Source organism: Urocampus carinirostris, chromosome 17 (genome assembly GCF_059441175.1).
Source record: "Urocampus carinirostris isolate Australia breed hairy pipefish chromosome 17, RoL_Ucar_1.0, whole genome shotgun sequence".
Taxonomy (NCBI): Eukaryota; Metazoa; Chordata; class Actinopteri; order Syngnathiformes; family Syngnathidae; genus Urocampus; species Urocampus carinirostris.
The window spans coordinates 2,314,117-2,333,528 of record NC_142365.1 but is presented as its reverse complement, the minus strand read 5'-3'; the positions used below and the strand labels follow the sequence as shown (position 1 = coordinate 2,333,528).

General features: G+C 40.2%; 2 protein-coding genes and 1 non-coding gene across 4 annotated transcripts; 1 reads left to right on the top strand and 2 right to left on the bottom strand.

Annotated features, from left to right (window-relative positions):
* Positions 1 to 972: 972 nt before the first annotated feature.
* On the bottom strand, positions 973 to 10,514 carry rab24 (RAB24, member RAS oncogene family). 2 transcript variants are annotated; one of them, XM_088321181.1, is made up of 9 exons: positions 10,119 to 10,514; positions 8,300 to 8,479; positions 7,090 to 7,158; positions 6,942 to 7,020; positions 5,477 to 5,544; positions 5,304 to 5,403; positions 4,076 to 4,126; positions 3,772 to 3,831; positions 973 to 2,714 (listed from the first exon to the last, which is right to left on the bottom strand). In XM_088321181.1, exons 2-9 carry the CDS (start codon positions 8,414 to 8,416, stop codon positions 2,647 to 2,649), a joined length of 612 nt encoding a protein of 203 aa, XP_088177307.1. In that variant the 5' UTR covers positions 8,417 to 8,479; positions 10,119 to 10,514; the 3' UTR covers positions 973 to 2,646. The 2 variants fall into 2 exon arrangements, with proteins under 2 accessions (XP_088177307.1, XP_088177306.1); XM_088321180.1 differs by having other exon boundaries at positions 973 to 2,717; positions 10,119 to 10,513.
* A 1,904-nt stretch (positions 10,515 to 12,418) lies between these two features.
* pgrmc1 (progesterone receptor membrane component 1) lies at positions 12,419 to 17,449 on the top strand. The gene is made up of 3 exons (XM_088321434.1): positions 12,419 to 12,751; positions 15,444 to 15,599; positions 16,871 to 17,449. Exons 1-3 carry the CDS (start codon positions 12,457 to 12,459, stop codon positions 16,963 to 16,965), a joined length of 546 nt encoding a protein of 181 aa, XP_088177560.1. The 5' UTR covers positions 12,419 to 12,456; the 3' UTR covers positions 16,966 to 17,449.
* A 1,790-nt stretch (positions 17,450 to 19,239) lies between these two features.
* Positions 19,240 to 19,350, bottom strand: trnal-caa (transfer RNA leucine (anticodon CAA)). The gene is made up of 2 exons: positions 19,313 to 19,350; positions 19,240 to 19,285 (listed from the first exon to the last, which is right to left on the bottom strand). It is a non-coding gene; the product is annotated as a tRNA-Leu (tRNA).
* Between the last annotated feature and the right edge of the window lie 62 nt (positions 19,351 to 19,412).

Below are 19,412 nucleotides of genomic sequence, written 5' to 3'. Positions count from 1 at the left end.
TAGTGTGTGTATAAGAGAATACTGCAGTAATATGTGTTTGAGAGTTAATTGTATAGTTTGTGTGAGAGTACAGTAGTGTATAAATGAATAAAACGTAATTTTGAACATGTATGAGAGTATAGAAGGGGTTTGCGTATGACTGTGTCTGTATGAGAATATGATGTGATAAATGAGAGCAAGTACGATTGACTTCTCAAACAGCCTTTCACAAGCATTTGTCGTTCTCACGACTACAAGTGTGTGTGAGAGCGAGAGCTGCCTTAAAGCGTCGTCTCCCCGAAGCTAATACGGGGAAACGAATCGGGTTCTCATTCCAGCCGGATTCAACATCCACAAATATACACTCAATATAAATATATAAAATGTTGTAAGATACGCACTTTGTACCGGCCTCATTTTTTTTCCCCTGCTCCAAAATAAAAAGTTAAGACCGCAAGGGAAAAAATTCTTCTTTCAATGCGTTGACTATGTTGGACTGTTTGATGCGGTTGCAAAAGGAGATTTAAAGGGACACTGTGTGTTATCATGTTCGGTGTCAGGTTGGGAAGAGCGATGGGGAATGTGAGTGTGTTCTTGACTCTTGGGGAATATGGCTTCTGTAGATCGTGTGTTATTGAGCGCCTTCTTTTAATTGGTTCAAATAAACTTGATTCAAACAATAAACAAAACCTGTCGTGAGCTATCATATAAAAATGCCATTTAAAGCATTCGTAGGATGAGAAATTAGCATTTATTTTACATACCTATGAGGAGCTGACGTGATTGTCGGCCATCTTGCTTTGCCTCAAATTCACCACATGTTTTTTCCCATGCGCAAATGTTTATTTCATGATTTATGAAACGGTGTGTAAAACAGGCACAAAAGATTGATAAAAATCAGTCATGAATCATTTTTTTTGCAACATCGCAATCAATCAATGCGACGTTCCTTCGTTTGGCAATCATTTTAAAGTGAAGTCTGGATTTCCCCACTTATTTAAACCTTGTATTTAGAAAAATCCACATACGCATACAGATTCAAGAGATTGAATAACATTCGAAAAGGCAATAAATAAAGTGAACATGTTGCGGTTAAATGTCCGATAACGCCGGCGATCTTTTTTGTCCGTTGAGCTTTTTCTCAAAAAACTTTACGATTAAAAAAAAAAAGCAGAACGGAAATTAAGCAAGTCAGTCAGTTTTTCAATTCAGGCAGCTGAGGGCCACACAAATGAAGGACCCCGCTTTTCGTCGCCGCAAAACATGACAAAATGTCTTGTGCTTGTTGCAGTTTGGCAGGTTCTTCGGTCGTCATGGTAACAGTCTGTAAAAGGGGCTGCGCGATTTTGGGGAGAAAGCTCATTGGGATTTTGCAGACCGGGACTGCAATTTCCATGCCTTGAAAGAAAAGTCCACTTTTTGTGCTACTTTGTTTTTTTTTTGTGAGTGCTGAACCCTCGGATGCGCTACCAATCTTCTGTGAGTGGGGTCGAAAATACTAATGGCACCGTGTCATCAACATGTTTTATGAGGGATACCTGGAATATTACAACCTTTTTTTTCGTTTTTGAATATTTTGAAGAACCCATGAGGTAATTTTTGATCCCCACCTATGTGTCCAAGGCTTAATACGAGTGACAGACTGTTGGGAAGAGAACACGTGTCTGTCAAAAAAACGCGTATAATATTAATAATCAGTTTTTCAGATTGTGCTCAAATTCCTCATGCCATGAGGCTCTTTAACTCCATCCGGGGGAGTAAAGGCCCACATTAAACCCCACCCCCACATTTGTATATTACCCAATTTTATGACAGTGTGTGTTTTCCGTAGCACTATTTAAATACTCTATAGCAAAACGTTATAATGCGTATTTTTGTATTCTTTGCCTTTATTTTATATTTTATTCTTCAACACAAGGATACTGCTGGAAGTGTGAATTTCCCTACGGGGATGAATGAAGTATCTATCTAAATTTGACCGGATACCAAGTAAGGCTTCATGACCCAGCTGTTTTTCAGCTAAGAATCTCATGCTACACTCATCTGCAGGCCAGGCCGAAGACCTATTTCTGTGTGTCCAATTTAGACGACTTCATGTTAGTAGCCCTTGCAGTGATGATTTGAAATAAGGACAAAACTTGAGAGTGTTCCCTTTGAAAAGAGACCAAAAGCCGTCCAGATTCTCCAATCAGTTCAACAACAGCATTCAATTGACTTCGAGTAAATCTTGGATTGAGATTTCAGGTGAATTTGACAGGATTGGGAGTCATTTAAGTCAACAGCGCCCTCTTTTGGGGAAATTTGTAACAGTCGTTGTCAAAAAATCCTTGGAAAAAAAAAACGCAGTGTCATGCGCTAAAACCAGCGCACGACGTCGCAATGTCGATTAGATTTCGGTTCATCGTGCGGCCCCGGCTCGTAGGATGGCCGACTCGCCCGGAACGTGTGGCAAACCTGATTTAAACGTCAGCAAAGTGGATCCTGGGTTGTCCCGGAGCAGCACGACATTAAAGAAGAAGATAAACCTTGCGGATGAAATGAGTCTGCCGGAATTCAAAGCTCCTGCGAACGGTTCATCGCGGCACAAAACGAATCACCGCTCTTTTCCTCTTTCTTCCGCAGAAGTCCGTTTGAGATCAAAGCGGCTGTTGGTTCCACCGTCCGGCTTCAGTTGGTGTTGCAGCACGAGTAAAAGTAAGAATCCTTTTTCTGGCCAAGGTTTACCCCCGTTTCTTCTGCTGAAACACAAAACAGTGCATTGTTTTTTTTTTTAGGTGATTCCATGTCCTTTTCAAACTCAAGAAGTTAAAACTACTCTTCTGATAACAGAAAGGAATGCTGATTCTATTAAAGGTGACCAGAAATAGTTTCCTCCCCAGTGATTTAGGATCTAGTATTGCCACACAAGCACCGCTAACTTTCAATGCTATGGCCTGGCTTGTCTCTGGAGAGCGGTTTGCCGCTTTGCACCGAAAGACGATGGCGACCGGATGATGAGGGTGCTGTATGGGAGTCAGATGAGGAGGCTTCTCCTGCTAGTAGTAACCATGGATACCAGTACTATATGTTTCATTTGGGGGAGCAAACCTCTATGCCAAATATATATATATATATATATATATATATATATATATTAACCAGAGCCAAATCCCCCTAGTGGGAGGTGGCTAGAGTCAAGAACACATTCATATTTCTGACTCTTTCTGGGAGGTTGATACAGAGGAGGGGATTCCCAGCCCCCTCGCTCAAACCAACTGATGTGTTAGGAGTCATTAGGTGACCAAACCCCCCAATTCCAACCCCTAATGCCGAGCAGGGAGGCAATGAGTACCAATGTTGTAAGTCTTAGGTATGACTCGGCCGAGGCTTGAACCACAATCTCCCAGTCTCGGGGCGGGCGCCCTACCCCCAAGGCCACCGAGCTGGTTTAATGTCACCAATGTGCTGCCTGCCGGCACCACGTAGCCCTCTGAGATCACCGAAGTACCGGCCAGAAAAATTCTGGAAATGGGTCATCATGATTTTCCAAAATATTGGATTTGTAACTGCGATGACCCAGTACCATTAAAAGAAAAAGATCCGGTCTGAGGGGTGGTCTTTCTAATCAGACTGCCGAGAAACGTGGAAAGAATTTCAAGCGTTTTCCTGACCTTGAAAAACACATTAAAATTCAAGCGTTCTCCCGGATTTCGAGCACTCGTACAAACCCTGTTATTTACCGCGTGAGGAGAAACATCAAGGAATTTCTTGTTGGAGTCTCTCGTGATGATCCTTTCGGCAGTGAAAACTCACCTGTCATGTACTGGAAAGCGGCGTTGTTGTAGTCCTCTGCCACCTTCTGGAACAGCTCATCTGTGGCAATAAGACACTTTGATCGTCATTGATTTTACACTTTATATGTCTTCAAGATCAACAACAATTCGCTTGTGGACTAAAACTCGAATGCATATTACATTCGATGAAAAAAATGGCAAACTGTGTCAATGCGTATCCAGCTTGCTCCCCTCCACGTGAGAATTTGTCGGTTGGGCAGAAGTGGCATCCGAATATTTCGAGAGTAGATGAGCAAGAGAGTGTGCGGGCGAGGGTGACTCACCCACGTTGCTTCCCGTTTTGCTGGAGGTCTCAAAGTGCTGCGCTCCGATTTCTAAAATGGAAAATGTACAAACCGGCTTATTCATTCATTTGGAATTCAAGTAAAAAGAATTATTTGTTAACAACAAGGCCGTTAAATGAGTTTTTTTTTCAAGCACCCCCCTCAATAGGTTATTTTGTTAGAGAAAAAACAAATTGGGTCATACGGGATGAATTAACAGGAAATATTGGGTCATTTGAATCAAACTAACCTGCCAAAATGGTTTGAGAGCACACAAAAAAGATGATGTTTTTAGAGTACAAATAAACTGAGAAAAATGTGCACTCCATGTTTAAAACAAATCTCACTAAGGACTATACAAATAAACTTGATGTTCCCTTTTTCTTTAAGTCACCCCCAGACTTTTTTTTTTCTTTTTTTTTTTTAAAGCACCTACGAAAAACATCAGTTCCTGTTGTGCATAAGAACCCACAAAAATGGTCGGTTTGCTTTCAACAACACCAAAAAAAACTGGGACCTGTTGTACAAAATAACTTAATATTGATTCATTAGTGTGGAAAATAATAGTCAGTTTAAAAGTCTAGGAGAACTGGCTTTTTTTTTTTAAATCCCTTGATTTGGTTTAGTTTTTTTAAAAACAAACTTCATATTGTATATAAGAAACCCTAAAAATTGGGTTGGTTTGTCTGAAAAAAACCCACAAAAAACTCTTTATGATACAAAATAACTTTGTAACAACGGCTCCTTTCAGTGGAAGGAACACCCTCACAATATCAGCCATCCATCCATTATCTGCACCTCTTATCCTCAGTAGGGTCGCGGGGGTGCTGGAGCCCATCCCAGCTATCTTAGGGCAGTGGGCAGGGGACACCCTCAACTGGTTGACAGCCAGTCGCAGGGCACTCATTCACTCACTCATTCCCATCTAGGGACAATTTGGAGAACATGCAAACTCCACACAGGTTTGATCTCATGCCCTCAGAACTATGCCACACACGTGCTAACCACTGTGCCACCGTGCTGCCACACACATGGATGGATGGATGGACAATATCATCCCTTCTGTCTAAAAGCTCAAAAAATTGGGCTACTTGAACCAAACAAATAGCAGAATAATGAGCCTTTGTGTTCAACCCACCTCGAGAATTGGCTCTTTTTTACCCTCAAAATGCGTTGTGAATTCTTCTTCTAGATTTGTTCGTGTTTTTGCTGGAATTAGCTTCTTTACCTTCGGCAAAGTCCTGAGTGTCGTGGTAGTCGATCTGGCGAAGACTCCGGTCTCCTTGGATCAGGTCGCTCTTTGTGCCGCACAAGTAGATTTTACAATGCTAAAAAAAAACAACAGAAATAAATGGATGAAAATACAATAAGAGCTCCTAACCTTCTGGGAAGGTCACGTACCTCTTCACAGTTCTGGAGTTCTTTCACCCAAAAACGAGCCCGCTGGAAACTGCTGCCGTCTGTCAAATCTAAAAATGACAAGAATACACAATGTGAAAAAAACAATCGTTTTTATATAAGACCATCTTCACCATTCCACGTTCAAATGGGATTTGATTGTGTCTATATCATGCTACTAAAATGACTGAAAATAGATTTTTCAGAAAACGCACCGATCATGCCATTGGCATGAAAAAAATCTGCAATGACTAAGAAATGTACATTTTCTGCTGTGGATGACTTGAGCACATCCGCGGCCACAGGATACCACTCGTCTCTCACACTGCTCCAGTGGGATTTTGGTCCATTCTTCTTCCAACCTCCTCCACAGTTCGCTGGTTGCAGTGGCTTTCTTGACCATAAGTTTGTCATCGAGGATTTTCCAGAGGTTCTCAATACGCTTGAGATCAGGACTCTGGGCAGGCTATACCATTCATTCAAGGAAATTATTTACCCCGTTTTTCTGTGTCACAGAGGACTGTCCTGCACCAAGACCGCAGGCTGATTGGGCCATGAACGCAAGTAGAGGCCCAACTTCTGCTGCCCCAAACCATGACACTTCCTCCTCCACCTTTCACTGACTATTTGAGACACTTTTGGCTTAGTGTTTCTCCAATGTGTCGCCAAACATGATGCTTCCCGTCATACCCAAATCCATTAAATGTGCCGTCATCACTAAAGGGAATTCTGGACCAGTTCTCCTCTGTCCACACAACATGCTCCTCAGCAGCGCTGTCTACTACACAGCATTATCTCCAGACAGAAGAGCAGCTTCAGCGACAGACTGCTGTCACAGTCTTGTACCACGGACAGACTGAAGAGATCTTTTCTTCCTCATGCCATGAGGCTCTTTAACTCCACCCGGCGGAGTAAAGGCCCACATTAAACCACACCCCCCACATTTCATATTACCGTATTTTATTGCAGGGTGTATTCTGTGTAGCACTATCTAGATACTCTATATAACACGCTACATTGGGTATCAACACGTCACATTGGGTATTTGTGTATTGTATTATTTTTGCTTTATTATTGTTTTGTTCTCCAGCGCAGGGATGCTGCTGGAAGTGTGAATTTCCCTGCGGGGATGAATAAAGTATCTATCTATCTCCTTCTTGGGGAACTTGAATGAGTTTTTAGTTCTGTAAAGGTTGAATATTCTTGAAATCACAGATTTGGAGCGATCAACCTGCGGGGCAATGGCTGATTTTCATCTGGACAACTTGCTGCCGGAGGCTTTTAGTCACTTCAGAAAGGCCCACCCTCTTGCAAAGGCAGTGAAACGGGCAGTTTGAATGCCAGTTAAATAGGGGTGAAAGATAACCAAGTGCTAGATGAGCACCATTAAGTGGGAATCCATGAAAACACATTACATTTCAAGCATTTTCAAGGATGTCAAGCACCCGTACAAACCCATTATATTTACCGTAGCAGACGACAGCCGCCCGGGCTCCTCTGTAGTAGATTCTGCTCATGGCTTCATAGCGTTCCGACCCAGCCGTGTCCTGATTGCACCGTTCAAGCGTGATGTTAGACTGGAATGTCGGCAGAAAGTATGAGAAGATATGACTCACCCATATTCCCAAGGTGATGACTTTGTCGCCCACCTGGATTGGTTTGGCCACAAAAGCAGCACCGATAGTCTGCAAGAAGACAATACATATACATTGTATCTTCATTTTTCAGCATTGTACAAACCATTGAACATAACTCTAAACTACACATTCTTGTGTCCTTTAAGATGATGATTTTTTTGGCTCCCATTTTGCTCGAAAAAGAGCAAGTATTTATGCATGTAAATTGTATGGGTTTTTCATTTTTGAAAGCCCAAATTTGATTCGAAAATATGCCCTCATTTTGACAAGAAATTGTGCACTTTTGAGTTTTCCAGGATCACTGTTAGTAGAGTGTCATGGCAGAATACATAAATAATGTGTAACCACTGTTAAATACCTGAATCAATTCTTATTACGTTTTCAGCGTGGAATTAGCTGATTTTTCTACCCTTTTTATAGCATTTTCCCAACTACACAACATCAACAAATTATTCTGCGGGCCCAAAACTTTGCCAACGTTAGCGCAGAAGACTACGAAACTTACATCTCTAAAATTTCCTGTCTGCTATTGGTTGATGCATATAAAATGCTGATCTTTTATTGGTTCACAGGATTATGAAAATACAGGTACGCAATTGGCTGTACTCCCTCCCACAATGCTCAAATTCTCTCTCTTTGCGCGATTCAGGATCTCCAATGACAAACTTAAATTTGTTTCAATATAGGTTCAAGGCTTACGATGGTGCTGAAGTGAGAAGCATAAACATGATAACCATGGAAACAAAGCTTGAAATGATCAAGAAATATGTACTGCTACCCTTGCTGAGTTGCAAAGCCATAACCGATGGACGATCAGGTCTATTATTAAAAAGCAAGGAGGCGATTAAAGCAAGGAAATCCAAGGGCATGACAATCCGCCTTCTGCATCCACCTTATACTTCACTCCACCAGCTCAAATTGCGTTGCTCCAAAGGAAAATACAATTTAACATCTTTATTTTATTTGTTGTGTGATTGAAACATATACACATACTTTGTAAATGAGTTTTTATCTTGGGTACCGGGGGTTTGGAACGCATCAGCTATGCATGGCCAAAGTTTTCTATCCACCACTATACAGCAACCTCGCTTTGCGATCCCCACCTCAGAACAGATTATCGGGGTCCACTGTATATGAGGATTTATCCTGAAGTATAGAATATCTGAAGCCCGATTTCTAACGCTCTTACATTCTGATAAGGTCCAACCAGGAATCGGTCATGGACATATCTCTCCACCAGGCTGGTCTTGCCCACGCTTTCCTTGCCCAACATCACCACCTTGGCGTCCACTCGCATGCCGCTCATACTCCTCAACCAGGAATAAGAAGAGGAGGAAGCAAGTCAGTATGGAGCTAAGAAAGAACGAGCCTGTGTGGACAGAAAATACACAACAGGTACATTTAAGAGTAGTGCCATTTTCTTCAGTTGCCTAGAAAGGATTGTATTTATTAGTCTGCTAATGAGTGATACATTGTACAGTATAACATTTTTTGTCCCTAAAATATTGTGACCTTGGTTCATGATATCTTTTGAGAATAGGGGAATTCCACAATCAACTTTGTAAGTAGCAATGGGAGAGGAATAATTACACTCCCCTTGCCTGTGCAAAGATTTTTTTTTTCATATTTTATAACGAATTATTTTCATTATTTTCTGATGCACTTACAACTTACGGCAGTGTACAGGATCCATCTTAAAAATATTGTCTTTCTCTTCTAATGATCCTTTTTCGATTCGTCTATTTTCTGCATTGCTTATCTTCACTAGGGTCGCGGGGAATTTTGTTTTTCTCTCTGTTTTATATTGCGTGTTAAATACGGTGTGCCACGTCTAATCTCTATCTATCTACTTTAGTCATGTCCCACAAGAGGGGTGACCGACAGCAAGACAAACACATACAATAACAAAGAAAATAAAAGGGAAAAAAATAGCCAAAAAACACACACAAATATTTTTGGACCATGGCCAACCCAATTGCCCAAACAAGTTAGGCACCTCGGCACCTAAGTTGGTCATGCTTTCGTCCCTCCGGATGAAATGGGACACCAGAATCTATCTCTACTCCCTAAGAGACAGCAAGGCAAAGAAAGGGGGGCGGGATACTGAAAGATCTCGCAAACCCTAGTTATAGGGTCACTAAATGTGAGAGGATGTGGAAGTAAAGCGACTGAGTGGAAGAAAGAGGAGATCGGAAGGATGATGACTATAAGGAAGGTTGATGTGTTAGCCTTGAGTGAAACAAAGATGAAAGGAAAGGGTGAATTACAGCTTGGAGGTATGTATGGTAGAAGGTCTGGAGTTATGGGTGGACATGCTAGAGAAGGAGTGGCTGTGCTTGTGAGTGAGAAAGCAAAGGAAAAACTGGTGGAGTGGAAAGAGATATCTTCCAGATTGACGTGGGTGAGGTTGAAGTGGGGTGTAGAAGTATGGATGTTTATAAGTGCATATGAACCTGGTTCAGAAAGAAGCGCTGAGGAGAGAGAAGAGTTCTAGAAGGACTTGTCCGAATGTGTGGAAAGTGGTAATACTAGGTGACCTGAATGCTAGAGTGGGTGATGAAATCGAAAATGTGATTGGTAGATATGGAGTACCAGGAAGAAATGAGAGTGGGAAGAAATTGATTAAATTATGTGTGGAAAACGAGTTGGTGATTGGAAATACATTGTTTAAAAAGAGGGACGTAATCTCGTTGTAATGAATGATAATGAAGACAATTCTATTAAAAAGGAACTAACCTAAAAGAATCTCCCTTTTTAACGTCTCTACTATTTTAAAGCTATTTGAGAACACATATAGAGGAATACTGTATTCATAACATAAATCAAATAAGGTAACTATTTTAGTAATTTGAGATAAATTCGCAACTATATAAACGCTAATTTGTAAGAATTCATAAGATTTGTCAAGTGTTTGATGTGATGATAATTATTATGGCAGTAAACAAGCAAAAAACAAATCAACCGATAACTCAATTCTGGTGTCTTTGATGGGAAATTGGCGAGCTCACCTCGAAAAATAGCAGGGCTTAATACGTCTTCATTGTTTGTCCAAAACACCCACAAGGAAAAAAACTCAAAAATGATGTTGACATCGGCTTCTATTAAATGTTTTGGACGGCCGAAAATGTGGCAGCAATTCCGCTTGTCATCTCAGCCCAGCAACCCTCAGGCTAAAGTTAGCTATGCTAAGCTAAGCTAAGCCGGTTGCTTTTCACCAACGTGCCCTCCCCTGTACTGTTGTGCAATTGAGTTATAAAAAGTTCCATCAATAGAAAAAAAAACATAGTCGGGGAATGTTATTTAAAAAGAAAAGAAAAGGGATGATGTCAAATGATTCACGGTGTAAAACAAAGAAGGAGGAATATTTCAAATTGAATGTTGTTTGTTATGGTAGGAACAAATTGTGACTGCGGCTTGTTTGTGGCCGGGAGAAAAATGCTGGTGTACAAAAAAAAACTTATTTTCAGATGATTTTAAAAATCAGTTGTTGTTTTTTTAAAGTTAAAAAATATATAAAGAAAGGATTAGAATTAATTATTTGTCATTGATTATAGCATAGTGTCCATTGATCACTCCAGGATAAGCATGTTATAAAATAAAAGAAATCGGATAGATGGGCAATATTTACAAGGGAGTGTGTGTAGATTTCCCTATTTTATAATGTCATCATCAAAAATAGAGCAAATAAAATAGTGCAATAACATTGAACAGCAACTTAATGCAAAAATAAGAAAAAAGGTTTTCCATACTGTTAGGGGAAAAACTATTTTACAAATTGTTCGAATTAGTTATCTGACTCCATTAACCAAACACAAACTTTATTCTCCTAACAATGCATGCTCGTTTCTTAATTTAGGGAAAAATATTGACAAGAGACAGGCTTTTCCACACGTGGGCAGATTTATTTTCTTAAAGTATTTTACTAAGTGAATTCCATCGAATTTAGCCGAATTATTGTCGAATTAGTCTAATTAATCTTCGTAAAGCCTCCCATCTCTCGTCTCTCTCTTTCCCTCTTCCGTCTTTTTCACACGTCGGGGCGTCGGCCACCCCCCATGGGCGTGCTGACTCCTTCCCTGGCAGACTCCTCACGTGGCCTCCACCTAGTCGCCACCTCCTCGCCGAAAGGCGCCGCCATGTCTAAAAGACTCACAACAAGAAAGCTTATAAGAACACTTGTCTCCTTTTCCCGCGTCAGCCCTTGTTCCCGTTCTTGTTGTTTTTCTGTAAATATCATTCTTGTCTAGGCCACACTGAGTATTTCTCTATTTCTCTCTCACTCTCTCTTTCTTTTTCTCTGTCTTGCTCTCTTTCTATTCTCTGTCTCTAATTTACACTTTAATTCTCTTTCTTTCTATTTTTCTCTTTTTTCGCACCCTCTTTCTTTCCCTTTTTTGACCTCTCTCTCTCTTTCTCTCACCTCACTTTGTCACTTTTTCTCCTGCTGACTCTTTTTCTTTCTGTCATTTCACTTCTCTTATTCTTTTTATCTTTCTCTTTTTTCACTTTCTTTTTCTCTCTATATTCATTTCCCCACTTCTTCTCCATTCATATCTCTATTCTGCTCTCTCTTTTTCTCTCTCACTGTTACTCTGTCTCCCTTGTTCTCCCTATCTGTTTATCGCTCTCTCTTTCCCTCTCTTTTTTTCCCTCTCTCTTTCTCTTAAATTTACTAGTCCGGCCCCCTTGAGATTTTTTATAGCATTTGTGGCCCCCAGCTAAAACGAGTTTGACACCCTTGATTTAAACTAATTTATTCGATTTGATGTACAGTGGGACCTCGCTACTTTGCGCTTCGACGTTCGCGGGTCTAAAAAAATAATAATAATAGAATAAAATAATTAAAAAATAATAACAATACATTAAAAATATATAATTTTTTAAGCATTTTTGAAGGGGCGTAACTACTTTGTGGTTCCATGTTCGCGGGTTCAGAGCTTCACGGGTCTAAAAAATAATAATAATAGAATAAGATATTTTAAAAAATAAAATAAAAAAAAATCAGCAATCACTACTTCGCAGATTTTTACTTTTTGCGAGTGGTTTTGGTCCTCATAACCGGGTCTAAAAAAATCATAACAATTTTTTAAAAAAAAGATTTTTTTTTTTTTTTTTTTTAAGGTGCGCCGCTACTTCGCAGATTTTCACTTATCGCGGGTGGTTTTTGTCCCCATTAACCGCGATAACCGAGGTCCCACTGTAAACGCTTGAAAGGCCGTCAATCCACAGCGATTGCGCCGGGTGGGCGTGGCCTCCCAGGTCTTTTCGCTCCGATTGGCTGAAAACTCGTCCCTTGTCCCACGCCCCAGAAAAGCACACAAGGAAGAAAACCCCACAGGTTTCAACATGGCCGAAGCAGAGGAACTCGAAGCCACTTCAGGAGGAATCTTTCAGGAGATTTTCACGTCCCCGTTGAATCTAACGCTGCTCGCCTTGTGCCTTTTCCTGCTCTACAAGATCTTCCGCGGGGACAAGACGCCGGAGTTGGAAGCGGCCGAAGAACCGCTGCCCAAACTGAAGAAGCGAGACTTCACCCTGGAAGAGTTGAAACCTTACGATGGAGTGCAAAATGCCAGGATCCTGATGGCTATTAACGGCAAAGTCTTCGACGTGACCCGGGGCAGCAAATTCTACGGGCCGGGTAAGGAATTGCTCATTCAAGTAGGATCGAATGCTCTTTATTGCCCAAAGCACTCCATTTGCAACATATGCTACACAAATAACTAATAAAAGACAAAAGAAACTAAATAGGAATAAAATGACTCCATTTTGTGCAGGCTTGGGGAGTAACGGAGTACATGGAACGGCTAAAATGATGTCGGCAAGCTGTTTGGATTTATTTTCATTTTGTTTCTGTCGCATTTGATGTTCGTTTTGCCGGAGATCAAAGAGATCAAAGCCAGGAGAGAAAGCTTACCACGTGTTGTGAGTCATCATTTTATTCATATTTAGTTTCTTTTGTCTTTTATTAGCATATGTGGTACTGGAGTAATCCAAAAGTCATTGAAAGTAATCAAGTTAAAGTAACCCTACGCTACCCAACCCTGTTCCCTACCGTATACCTTCTTTGTGTAAAGTCAAACGCCATTACTTTTGGATGACTCCAATACCAAATATGCTAATAAAAGACAAAAGAAACCAAATATGAATAAAATGATGACTCACAACACGTGGTAAGCTTTCTCTCCTGGCTTTGATCTCTTTGATCTCCGGCAAAAGTAACATCAAATGTGACAGAAACAAAATGAAAATCAATCCAAACAGCTTGCCAACATCATTTTTGCTGTTCCATTTACTTTCTTTTGTCTTTTATGAGCATATTTGGTATTGGAGTAATCCAAAAGTAATTGAAAGTAATCCAGTTAAAGTAACCCTACCCAAACCTGATGGTATGGTATCGTATGATTGGGTAGGGTTACTTTAACTGGATTACTTTCAATTACTTTTGGATTACTCCAATACCAAATATGCTAATAAAAGACAAAATAAACTAAATATGAATAAAATGATGACTCACAACACGTGGTAAGCATTCTCTCCTGGCTTTGATCTCTTTGATTCCGGCAAAACTAACATAAAATTAAAATTTAGTCATTTTATTCATATTCAGTTTCTTTTGTCTTCTATTAGCATATTTGGTATTGGATTAATCCAAAAGTAATTGAAAGTAATCAAGTTAAAGTAACCCAAACCCAACCCTGTACACAAAGTCGACATTTGTTTCTTTCAAACTCCCTCCACGCATTATTTTCATTTGCCGTGTATTTGTCTTGACACTGGAGGAGGTTATACTTCTTTATCCCTTCTTCAACAGTTGAGTTTCACTGTTTTTGTCTTTTTTTTTTTTTCACACTCCCACTTTTGCATTCTCTGAAGGAGGATTTTTGGCACATCTCACTCGATTTATCTGCTTTGCAACCTCTGATCCGAGTAACCTCTGACCATTATTGAGATCGCACTCGTGTCATGCAAGTCTTTTTTTTTTTTTCATTCACGCCTAGCAACAGAATCCCGTGCTAGTACTCGGTACAAACCAATCCATGTCTGATAAGGACTTTTGCAAGGGAAACATAGTTACAATTAAAGTATTGTTTCAAGTGGGGAACAGAAAAGGTTACTGTGTTTTTTTGGTTATTGTTTTAAACGTTTAGAGCAAATGTGTGCAATTACATTTGTAACCGCGGTGTACCTGTGTCCCACAGTTTCTGCAGATGAAATGAGTCACAACATTAGCTTTCATCTCGTTGGCAGCTCGCTCTGTAGAGTGCCCAAAGCATATCAAAGAGCTTTCTTTTCAATTTACATAATACATTTTAGAATATCACAATACATTTTTACATCCATTTTAACAAGATACTTTTAACAAGAGATCGTATAGTGTTTTTTAAAAATTGAAATGAACAAAAAACTTCAAAAGACGGGCTAAACGTTAAATGGCATGATGACGGTTCCTGAAGTCAGCCCACTTGAGAACCATTGCTGTCGTTGGTTGACTGAAAACACAGTGTTTAAACTGTGATTGACCTTGTTAAAGCGGATTCAATGATAGCACGATAAAAATTGACTAGAATGGATTGACGGACTCCGAATGATTTGAGTTGACGAAGGAAGTAGAGCCTTTGTCTGGCTGACTTTAGAATATCAGTAGCATTGACGGTCCATGTGAGGTCAGCTGACAAGTAAGTACCCAGAAACTTGAATGAATGGACCAGTCCCACCTCACTACCATTAATTGACAGTGGCACATGCAGGGGAGGCTTAGTACGGAAATCTATTATCGTCTCCTTAGTTTTACCTACATTCAATAACAGATTACTCTCATGACACCAGGTGGAAAGTGAATCAATTCGGTATTCAGTTTCGTCTCCATTTGAAATAAAGCCAGTAACCGTGGTGTTGTCTGCATATTTAGCTAATAGTGAATGGTCAGAATTGGGTTGACAATCATGTGTGAATAGGGAAAACAAAGTTGGAGACAATGGACAGCCCTGAGGCGTACCAGTGTTGAGGACAATAGAACATAAATCTTTCTGACCAATGCGAACGGACTGTTCTCTATTGAGAAGGAGATCTAAAATCCAATTTGATAGTAAAACGGGAAAATTGAGGTCATGAAGAAGTTATATCACCTCATGGAAGCATATAAATGCTGAAAAGAAGGGGGCCAAGTACCGAACCTTGCGGAACACCACAGGTAACACTACAGGGCTCGGATGTCATTTCACCATATTTAACAACATAAGTGTGTATTGTGCAGATGCCTCCTTCATTGAGTTGTTGAACGGGACACAAATTTTCACGAGTGAAATGAGATCAACGGTTGTGTTCGGCAGACGGACCGTACGGCGTATTCGCCGGCAGGGACGCGTCTCGAGGCCTGGCCACCTTCTGCCTGGGTAAAGAGGCCCTCAAAGACGAACACGACGACCTATCGGACCTGAACGCCTCGCAGCGGGACAACCTTTCTGACTGGGAGGAGCAGTTCACATGTATGTGCCGCTCTGAATATTGCCTTTGGAGATTTGTTTTTCTTTCCTTGGCTTCGAACCTTTTCAACGACTTCACTTTTCACAATCACTGTTTCAAATATTTCAAGCTCAAAATGTACCGTATTTTCCGCACTATAAGGCGCACCTAAAAGCCTTTATTTTTTTCAAAAGCTGACCATGCGCCTTATAATACAGTGCCCCCTATATATGGCTCAATATTAAATCTCAAGGTCTCGCAACTTACGCAACAGCCGCCGACTCGATTTTCCCCCGAACGCGGAGTAGTCCGCGGTGTATGCTGGGATTTATATACCGGCGTTTCATTGGCTAACCAATGTGTCAATCATCATTTGAATCGATCGCTATTGGCTAGAGTTATTCGGAGCCTCGGATAGGCTAGAGGGCCGAAACAAACCCTGCAATTGGCCGAAAAAGATGTGTCAATCATCCGTTAAATCGATCGCTATTGGCTGAAGTTATTCGGAGCCTTGGATTGGCTAGAGGGCCGAAACAAACTCTGCAATTGGCCGAAAAAGATGTGTCAATCATCCGTTAAATCGATCGCTATTGGCTGAAGTTATTCGGAGCCTCGGATAGGCTAGAGGGCCAAAACAAACCCTGCAATTGGCCGAAAAAGATGACTGAATAGCAAGCTTGCTAAACTACGCCATAAAGAAACATGTTTCATTAGTCTGTATTTGTAAACATTTTACTCTCCTGGATTTACTTCACTCACGGTTGTAAGAAGACCATGATTGCGTATCATTATTGAACGTGAGAACTTAGGTGAGCTATGCGGCTTTATATTTTCCCGGTATCTTGTTTTAGAACGATCTTGATGTTGCTATGATGAGTTGAGTGAATTCAACTCAATTCCAAGTGTTTATTGTCATATGCACAGTAAAGTTGCGAGCGAAAAAGAAAATAGAAACTAAGGAATGGTTGGAATTTCTTGAATCCCAAGACTTTAACCTTCCGAATGATATTTGAAACGATGCGTTTGAGTGACATCGTACGGACACCGCATCCGCACGTGTTCTCGACACGTATTTGCACGCTTTGGGAATGTTAAGGGGGTAATAAGTTGGACTGAACTATCTGACTGTTTTGTCCACGTTCCCATTGTAGCGCCTTATAATCCGGTGCGCCTTATATATGGAATATATAGGACCAAAAACTATTTTTTTGGAGGTGCGCCCTATAACCCGGTGCGCCCTATAGTGCGGAAAATACGGTAAGTTGTAAAAATGCGTCTATTTCCTCTGTTCCAGTTAAGTACGACTTCATCGGCAAGCTGCTAAAGCCCGGCGAGGAGGCGACTGAGTACACGGACGACGAGGAAGGGAAGGACAAAAAATCGGATTAGCCACTAAATGGTAAAAAGAAGGGAGGTTTGGAGGGGAAAGGAAACGATTGATTCAAATATTTTGCGTTCAATGTAATCGCTCCGAGCTCGTACTGTGACTGGATTTTATGTTCACGCCACCTTGTGTTTTCTCACCATTTTGCAAGTTTGGACGTCCAGCAGAACAGGCTCAAGTAAATGTGTTCATTTTTAAAAGATTTGCTGAGCCGAATCCGATGGGCACGCTCTGAATAAGAAAGAGGGTCAATGAGAACGCATGTAAGCGGTTCAGGATGTTTTGTTATTTTGTTTTTCAAGAGATGGACCAAATGTACTCAAATGATTTTCTTGTTTCACACTATTCCTGTTCAAATGTGTCACATACTCACATTTCATGTCAATCGATCGAGGTTATATCTTTCCTATGCTAATCTTTGTACATACGGCCTGAATATTTTAATACTCTCATCCATTTAATAAACATATCTTTCAATAAAAATACCAATTCTTTTTTTTTGTTTTGTTTTCATCTCGACGACAAAAGTCCTACAATTATAACCCCACCCCTCAAAGTTGATATAGATCAGGGGTCGGCAACCTATGACACGCCTGCCAGCAGTTAACCAGTGGCACGCGAGCGAACGGCAAAATAATGATTTTTTTTTAAGCACATTTAACTGAAATGTAGACATTTTCAGTTGCGCACCGTGTTATTTAGAAGGTTTAATTTCTAAAGTGCTTTATAAATGCAGACCATTTACGTTACCGCTCCTCCGTGTGTCAGCGCATGTTTGGATGGCGCCTCACAAAGAAGAGCTCCGTGTCTTAACCCAGCCAACGAAACACACGCGCGCGATAAATGAACGATTCCTGCTGGCTCCTCAAGCGAAAACATCTCGTTCTTTCCAGCCAGTGTGGACAAATGAATTCAAGGCGGAGACATTAAAACACGCTGTGTCCTTGGACGGCAAACAAACACAGACCCTAAAAACCTTTGTCGCTGCTAAAAACCCCACCGCTGAAGCAAGTTATCACATTGCTCACTGAATAGCAAAGAATGGAAAACCATTGACAGATGGCGAATATTTTAAAGAAGCGTGTGCAAGGGCGCGTGCCTTCTGCATTGCTGCTGTTATTTCAAGTTTTGATATTTTATGCAACAAGATATCATTGATGAATGGTATAGTTGCTGACCATATTACTTGTTTTTTGTAGTTTATAGTTGATGAAGAATGCTTGATTCTTGTGGTAAAAAGTTGAAGTGAGAATGGCTACAGGCCTTTACACATGTTGTTCACATTCATATTTTAGTTGATTGAACAAGAATAGTGGAAGATGAATAGGTCAGTTATACCAGTGTTTTTCAACCAGTGTGCCGGGGCACACTAGTGTGCTGTGAGACTTGTGCCGTGAGACCTTGTCTAGTGTGCCGCTGGAAATTTATCTTTCCAAAGATTTAGGCCATTATTCAGTATTTTTGCACTCTTCAGACGAGGAACCGGAATAGTCATTCATATCAGCAGGTGGCAGTATATTTTTATATACTTTTTATGTACTGTACTAATTATCTGCTCTTGAGGTAGCGCAGTACATTTAATAACTTAATTCGTTTAACAAAGCGGTTTAAGATTGCACTGTAAAAAAATAAAAACATAAAGCACATCTTTCTTTTTTATTTTAAGTATTCTTTTCTTTTTATATAGTAATTATCTGCTTATGAGGTAGTACAGTAAAATATTTGAAATAACTTCATTTTCAAATATTTACGACGGACGGTGTGCCACGGAACTTATAAAAGGAGAAAATGAAAAAAGACACGTTTGTGGTGATCTCTTTAATCAGTAGATTACCAACAATAATTGAATGCAGAAAATGAATTCATAATTTGAATAAGAAAATATATTCTACTTAATTATATTTGCATGTATTTTTTTCCTTCTACAGTGAACATCCAAGCGACTTCATTTTTGAACTTTTTTTTATAATAAACCTCATTCATGTCGAGGGACTAAGTATCTCACAACAAAATGTTCATTAACAATATATATGATATAACGAAACACATGTACAATATAACATGTTAAACTACATAAATAAACACGTTTGAAAAAAAACATGGTGTTAGATTATTTAGTATTTTTTAAGGGAAAATACGATTGTTTGTAAGGGCATGGAGTCCTGGAGCTTGACAGGTATGTATTGACAATAAATAAATAAAAAAAATAATGTAATAGAAAATTTTACGATTCACTGAAATCAAACTGCGTAATTTGCACTAGTCGTAATCAAAAGGTCTGTCAGAAGTGGGATTCGAACCCACGCCTCCATTCGGAGACCAGAAGTCCCTGTTATCGGTAAGGATTCTATCCTTGAGTCTGGCGCCTTAGACCACTCGGCCATCCTGACAATGAAGATGAGCCGCCATACAGATGCTATATATATTGTGTCTGAAACAGTTTCCGTTTTCT

Coding starts and splice junctions, on each gene's coding strand:
- rab24 (XM_088321180.1), bottom strand. CDS start 8,416: ATGAGCGGCATGCGAGTGGACGCCAAGGTGGTGATGTTGGGCAAGGAA. Junction 7,159..8,299: donor TGGTTGGACCTTATCAGAAT/GTAAGAGCGTTA, acceptor GTCTTCTTGCAG/ACTATCGGTGCTGCTTTTGT. Junction 3,832..4,075: donor CAAAACGGGAAGCAACGTGG/GTGAGTCACCCT, acceptor TTATTGCCACAG/ATGAGCTGTTCCAGAAGGTG.
- pgrmc1 (XM_088321434.1), top strand. CDS start 12,457: ATGGCCGAAGCAGAGGAACTCGAAGCCACTTCAGGAGGAATCTTTCAG. Junction 12,752..15,443: donor CAGCAAATTCTACGGGCCGG/GTAAGGAATTGC, acceptor TGTGTTCGGCAG/ACGGACCGTACGGCGTATTC. Junction 15,600..16,870: donor CTGGGAGGAGCAGTTCACAT/GTATGTGCCGCT, acceptor CCTCTGTTCCAG/TTAAGTACGACTTCATCGGC.